The following is a 6,313-nucleotide window of genomic DNA, read 5'->3' as shown; positions in this document are numbered from 1 at the left end:
TCAAATTAAATAAGATAATTTTAGTTATTGTTTCCATAATAATAAAATTTAAAACTCATTGACGCAGGGACGTCACTTGAATCACGAATCTTAGCGAGGTTAACAACTCCATTATTGTGAAAATAGCTATAAATTCACACCTCTCACTCTCAAAGAGTCTAGAGAAAAATAAGCACACAACTTATTTCATATTCAAATCAACTTCAACTCATAAGCAAAAGGGGTACATATGCATATTTATACTAGTAGGGGACGCGGAACCTTCGTGACTCGGACGATGTGGGACTAACTTATAACACAATATAATAATATATACTAAACTAGATTACTTTAGCTAACGACATAAATATAAAGATACATGCTCCTGCATCATTCTCCCTGAGTTGAAAAGGGCTCCTGCATTATCCTCTCTTGGTTGAAAAAGGTTCATCTTGTATCAGCGAAAAATTCCATTGGTGAGTACATTTGTTCTTTAAAGATGTGAAAAGGCACGGCTCAACTTGATTTTTTTTACCATCTACATGTCATCATGAAGTTAAAACGATCTTTTTGCCATCTTTGATAAAAGAGTATGTATTTTTGAAACCATCATGAATAGCTCGACGATCATATTGTCAAAAACATCTTAACAGTAAGTGACACGCATCCATCGGGATGATATCACACCACACTTTATCCTTGTATTTGCTTCCCATAGAAAATTGGACTAAACATCGCTTTGTGACTTTAACTTCATTCTCCTTTTTTAACCAATGCAACTTGTAAGGATGAGGATGTAACTTGGTTGGAAGCTTCACTTTGTTTACCATATAATTTGAGACAACATTCTCACAATTTTTTCTGTCTATGATGACCTTGCAAACCTTCTCTTCAACAGTACATCTTGTGTGAAAGATGTTAAACCGTTGCCAACTCTCGTCTTCTATTACCCTTGTAGTATTCAAGTTTCGACAAACTATTAAAGCTTCTCCGCAATCGGCTGGAACTTCTTCAATAGCATAGTCAACCTCACTTCCTCCTCTTGCTCCTGAATTAGTTTTTCATTAACTTCTTTATCGACAAGAGTGATAACCCTTCTGTTTGGACAATCAACAACAATATGCCCAAAACCTTGACATTTAAAGCATTTCTTACCTGATGATCCACGTTCCTTGTTGCTTTTAAAAGATCCCGTCTTCATTTCTTGTTGAACATCAAGGATGACTTCTTTGTCCTTCAGCGATTGAGTATTATTCCTTTGTGTTCTTTGCTTTTCAACCTTTAATAACAGCCTAATGACATCATCCAAGGTCCAATATGATTGCAGCTGAACGATATCAAAAATTTTTGTATTCAGTCCTCCAAGATAACGAGCAATTGTTTGTTCTTCAGGCTCTTGAATGTCACACTACATAAGCAACTCTTCGAAGTCCATTATATATTCCTCTACAGATAATGACTTTTGCCTCATATAATGAAATTTGATGAAGGTGTCTTGCCTATAATATTCAGGAAGGAACTTGCGTTTGAGCTCACGACGCATTTTATCCCATGTCTTGATCTTTCTTCTTCCTTCTCTTTCTCGTTAACGCTTGAGATTCTCCCACCATACTGATGCGTGCTTCTTCAACTTGATTGCTACAAACTTCACGCGCTTGTCATCTGGAATGTCTTTTAACTTGAACATTCTTTCTACTGCGCAAAGCTAGTTAATGAAATCATCTGGTTGGAGTCTCCCATCAAACTCATCAGGAATATCAATTTTGATTCCTAAGTCTTTAGTTTTGTGAGCCGTGTTGTGTCGTGTTCTTCGTGTGGACAAATCTTCAGACCAAGAAGAATAATGAAAAGGATTTGCATTATCCTCTTTATTAGAAGAATTGTCATCACTCTGCTTGCCATGATTATTTTGAGCAGTTTCATATTTTACAAGTTGCTCTTGCAACTCCTTAACTTGACGGCGTAACTCCTCCATTTCAATCACTTGAGTAGTTCTGGAACTTCAATTCATAGCAAACAATATGTACTGACAACAACTCGTACCAATAGAATAAAATTTTACTGGAGCAAGTTGAGGACTGACCTTGCTCTGATACCAAACTGACGCCGAAACGTCGTTTTGGTCACCAATCTTGGCCAGGTTAACAACCCCACTATGGTGAAAATAGCCATAAACCCATCTTGGTTGGCTAAGCCAAGGATGCACCTCTTACTCTCAAAGAGTCTAAAGAAAAATAAGCACACATATACATATACATATTTATACTAGTAGGGGACGCGAAACCTTCATGACTCGGGCGATGTGGGACTAACTCATAACACAATTTAATAATATATACTAAACTAGACTACTTTACTAACGACACAAATACAAAGATACATGCTCCTGCATCACTCATGCTTAGGCATGCTCACAAAATAAAATTATTAGTTGAATATGTAATTTTTTTTAAGGCATTAATTGAATATGTAATTAAATTAGTTTATCTTAATAAACAAACTTAATAGGGTTTTAGAATTGTTCTTGTATATGCGAGGACTAAGGTTTTAAATTAGTATATTTTGTGTTTTTTTAATAGAAAAAACATAGAAATATTAATAAGGAATCAGATATAATTTATTTGTTTTATTTTTTATTTTTATTAATTTTTTATTATTATATTTTTTTATAAAATTTTTATATGAAAAAAATAGTAAATTAAAATTTTATAATTTGTTTTTTTATATTTAATTTATTATTAAATAAATATAAAAATATTAATTTTTGTGTCTCTATCATTTTTATCTTATTTTTAGTGTTCTGTCTTATTCTATCCTCATAATTAAACTTAATAATATTTTGCTTAATGCAATCTATTATCTGTAATAATGAGATTTTAAATTCAATCCGTGTATATTAACAATCACTAAATTAATGAGTAAGTACGAGAGAGTACATGAGAGTACGTGAAATGGAGAGTGGGGAGAGCGGGAGAGAGTCTTCGAGGGTGGCACATAGCGAGGCAGCCGGCCATGTCGGTGGAAGCAATAAGGGGGAGAGCGGAGGGGGGCATGCATTAGGTGAAAAGGAGGGGATTAAAGGAGATGGTAACAAGACTCAAAGTCAGCGGATATCGTTCAGAGATAAAGTTGTTGGTGCCTCAGCAAGGAGAGCTTTGGAGGTTACTGATTCTCTTGATGGGGATAAGATGGCTATCGTAGTTGGTAAGCAAGGTGATTCGAAGATACCAACTGTGACGTTCACTGAAGAAGCAAAAGAGATATTGGCAGAGCCCTACAAAGATGCCATCGTGATCAAAGTTCTTGGAAAAAATTTTAGCTATACAGCGATGACGCACAGGCTTAAAGGCGTCTGGAGAACCAAAGGAGGATATGAGGTACTAGATGTCGGTTTTGGCTATTTCTTAGTCAAATTTGATCTCTTGGAGGATAGAAAGAAAGTTCTCCTTGGAGGACCGTGGATGATTACTGGAAGCTATGTTGCGGTTAAACCTTGGAGTTCTTCATTCAGACCTTGTGAAAACACTTTTAGGTCTACCATGGTTTGGATAAGAATCACAGGTTTAAACATTAACTATTATCAAGAGAGAGCCATGAAAATGATTGCGTCAGCTGTTGGCAAATCGATCCGCATCGACTTAGCCACCAAGTCTGCAGAGAGGGAAAAGTATGCAAGAGTATGTGTGCAAATTAACTTGGGACTTCCAGTTATAAAAAAAATTCAAGTTGATGGTCATATGTATGACATAGAATATGAGCACTTGAATTTAATTTGTGAAAAATGTAGCTGCTTTGGGCATGTCACAAGATAATGTGTGACAGAGAACAACAATGGCATTGGGAAGGAAAGCACGGTGAAGGAGAAAAATTTGCCGTCACTTTTTCCTGTAGATAACAACGAGAAAACGGTGGAAGGTAGTCAAATCCCAGTAAAAAATCAAAATTTATCTTTTGAATTTGGAATTAATGCCAAATCAATTCCAATTATGGAGAAGCATGGTGCAGCAGATCTTGTGCATGATAATTTGCAAGACTCACGTATGGAAAGGGATACTCGTGCAAAAGAGGGTGAATGGGTTACAGTTAGTAGAAAAGGCAAGGAAAAAGTGGGTAAAGGCCACAATGTGGTGCCAAAAAAAGCCAATGTAGCAATATGCTCCAATTTGGTGAGTAAGAAATTTTCTTTTGGGTCTAATAATATGCATGTTGGATCCTCATCAAATTCAAAGGTGAAGTCTTTATCAAATGCAAAGGTAGGGCCTAAGGAAAAGAAAGATCCTCCATCCACGCTTGGCTCTTTGGGAACAACTCAAGTGGCTTTCAAGGATCAGAGTACTCCCTTTTTTAAAGCAGGGCACAAAAGGCAGCGTCCTATTTCGCTTCAAAACTCACCTACTGAAGCATTGTCAATGGACTCTCGAGTATAAAAAGAGTTTGATAAAGTTAGTGCAACAACAAACTTAGAGACCCAACCTCAACAAAAGAATGATGGTTCTGCGGTGCAAGTCCACAAAGAGACACTTGGAGACAGGGGTCCATCAACGTGAGGTAGAATGATTAAACATTCCAATTATTTAATTTATTTTTTATGGATTGTGACCATTTAAATATTATTAGTTGGAATGTTAGGGGGCGTCAAATAAGATGTCTCGGGTGCACTGTAAGGAGTTGGTACGAAAATTTCAACCAACTTTTTTTATTTTGGTGGAAACTCATATTGGGTTTGAAACTATGAAAGAATTTTGGGGGAGATTAGGCTATTATCCTATAGGGATTGTAGATGCTGTTGGACACAAAGGAGGAATTTGGTTCCTCTCTGCTAATTTAAAATTTTCTTGTAAAATTCTTTGGGCTATGAATCAATGTGTAACTTTGGAAATTGATGGTGGTGGGCGAAGATGGATCTGCAGTGCGGTTTATGGTAGCCCTCAAGCCACTAATAGAGTAGAATTATGGAGTCATCTGCTTGATATTGGTTTGTGCATTCAGAACCCGTGGGTGGTGGTTGGGGATTTTAATGATATTTTGAGTGTTCATGAGGTGAAGGGGGGTAATTTCTATTCAAATCGCAGTAGTATCTTTGCAAGTACTCTAGATTCTTGTGGTCTTTTTGATCTAACAACCTCTGGAATACGGTTTACTTGATTCCGTAAAATTCAAGGAAACAAAGAAATTGCAAAGAGATTGGATAGAGCTTGCTGTACTACAGAATGGCGCCTTCTTTTTCCAGAAGCTTTTGTTGAAGTTCTCAGTCGTTCCCACTCTAATCATTGTCCCCTACTTATCCGATGTCAAGGAGTTCCTATCAAGAAAGGAAACCGGCCTTTTAGATTCCAAGCGGCATGGGCAACGCATCCTGATTACAAGGCCATTGTTCAGAAATCTTGGGATAGTACAGACTTTGGCATCCATATGAAGTTGTTGGGGTCCAAGAAGCTTCGTTGGAATTCAACTCTACGGTCTTCGGCAATATTTTTATTAAAAAGATGGAATTGGAGGGTTATTTGAATCGTATTCAACGGAAAATGGAAGCTGACGATGATCCGATTCTGAAGCACAAAGAGGAAGAATTGAGAGCTGAGTATAATATAGTTTTGGCCCAGGAAGAATTGCTTTAGTACCAGAAGTCAAGAGATCAATGGGTTCGGTATGGTGATAGAAATACTAGCTTTTTCCATATGCAAACCATTCTTAGAAGAAAATCTAACAAGGTTCATGGGTTGCTAGTCAGTGATGGGTCTTGGTCTGATGATCCGGAAGTTTTGCAAAGGGAGGTTGTTCATTTCTTCAAAAATATTTTTTGTTCTACTGTGCCTGTTGAGGTTAATTGCATGGGAGAAATTCCTATGCCATCTCTTAGCCAGGATGCTTGTGATAATTTGTCTAAACCAGTAACAATGTTGGAGGTTAAAGAAGCTCTGGATAATATGAGCTCATTCAAAGCTCCTGGGCCGGATGGTTTTCAAGTTTTTTTCTTCAAGGAATATTGGGATGTGGTGGGTCATGAGGTATGGCGTACTGTTCAGAAAGCATTCTTAGGGGAGACGTTAAGCCATTCTTTGTTGGAAACTTTGATTGTTCTTATCCCTAAGTGCGACCCTCCAACTAGATTGAAGGATTTTCGGCCAATAAGCCTTTGTAATGTAATTTATAAGCTAGTGACTAAAGTGCTGGTTAATAGATTACGACCATTTTTGGATGAGATTGTTAGCCCAACTCAGGGAGGGTTTATTCATGGTAGAGGAGCACCTGATAATATTATTGTCGCCCAAGAAGTTCTTCACTTTCTTAAGCGGACAAAGTCTAGAAAAGGAGCTATGGCTTTTAAGATTGA

At 37.1% G+C, this 6,313-nt stretch overlaps 1 protein-coding gene across 1 annotated transcript; it reads left to right on the top strand.

Annotated features, from left to right (window-relative positions):
• The first annotated feature begins 2,930 nt into the window (after positions 1 to 2,930).
• On the top strand, positions 2,931 to 3,791 carry LOC112742418 (uncharacterized). Its single transcript, XM_025791654.1, has one exon. It carries the CDS (start codon positions 2,931 to 2,933, stop codon positions 3,789 to 3,791), a length of 861 nt encoding a protein of 286 aa, XP_025647439.1.
• Positions 3,792 to 6,313: the final 2,522 nt, after the last annotated feature.

This window comes from Arachis hypogaea, chromosome 14 (genome assembly GCF_003086295.3).
Source record: "Arachis hypogaea cultivar Tifrunner chromosome 14, arahy.Tifrunner.gnm2.J5K5, whole genome shotgun sequence".
Lineage (NCBI taxonomy): Eukaryota > Viridiplantae > Streptophyta > Magnoliopsida > Fabales > Fabaceae > Arachis > Arachis hypogaea.
The sequence above is the reverse complement of the archived record's forward strand: the minus strand, read 5'-3'. Positions and strand labels throughout refer to the sequence as shown.

Bases quoted from the DNA above. Each gene is read 5' to 3' on its own strand.
- LOC112742418 (XM_025791654.1), top strand. From the start codon at position 2,931: ATGGAGAGTGGGGAGAGCGGGAGAGAGTCTTCGAGGGTGGCACATAGC.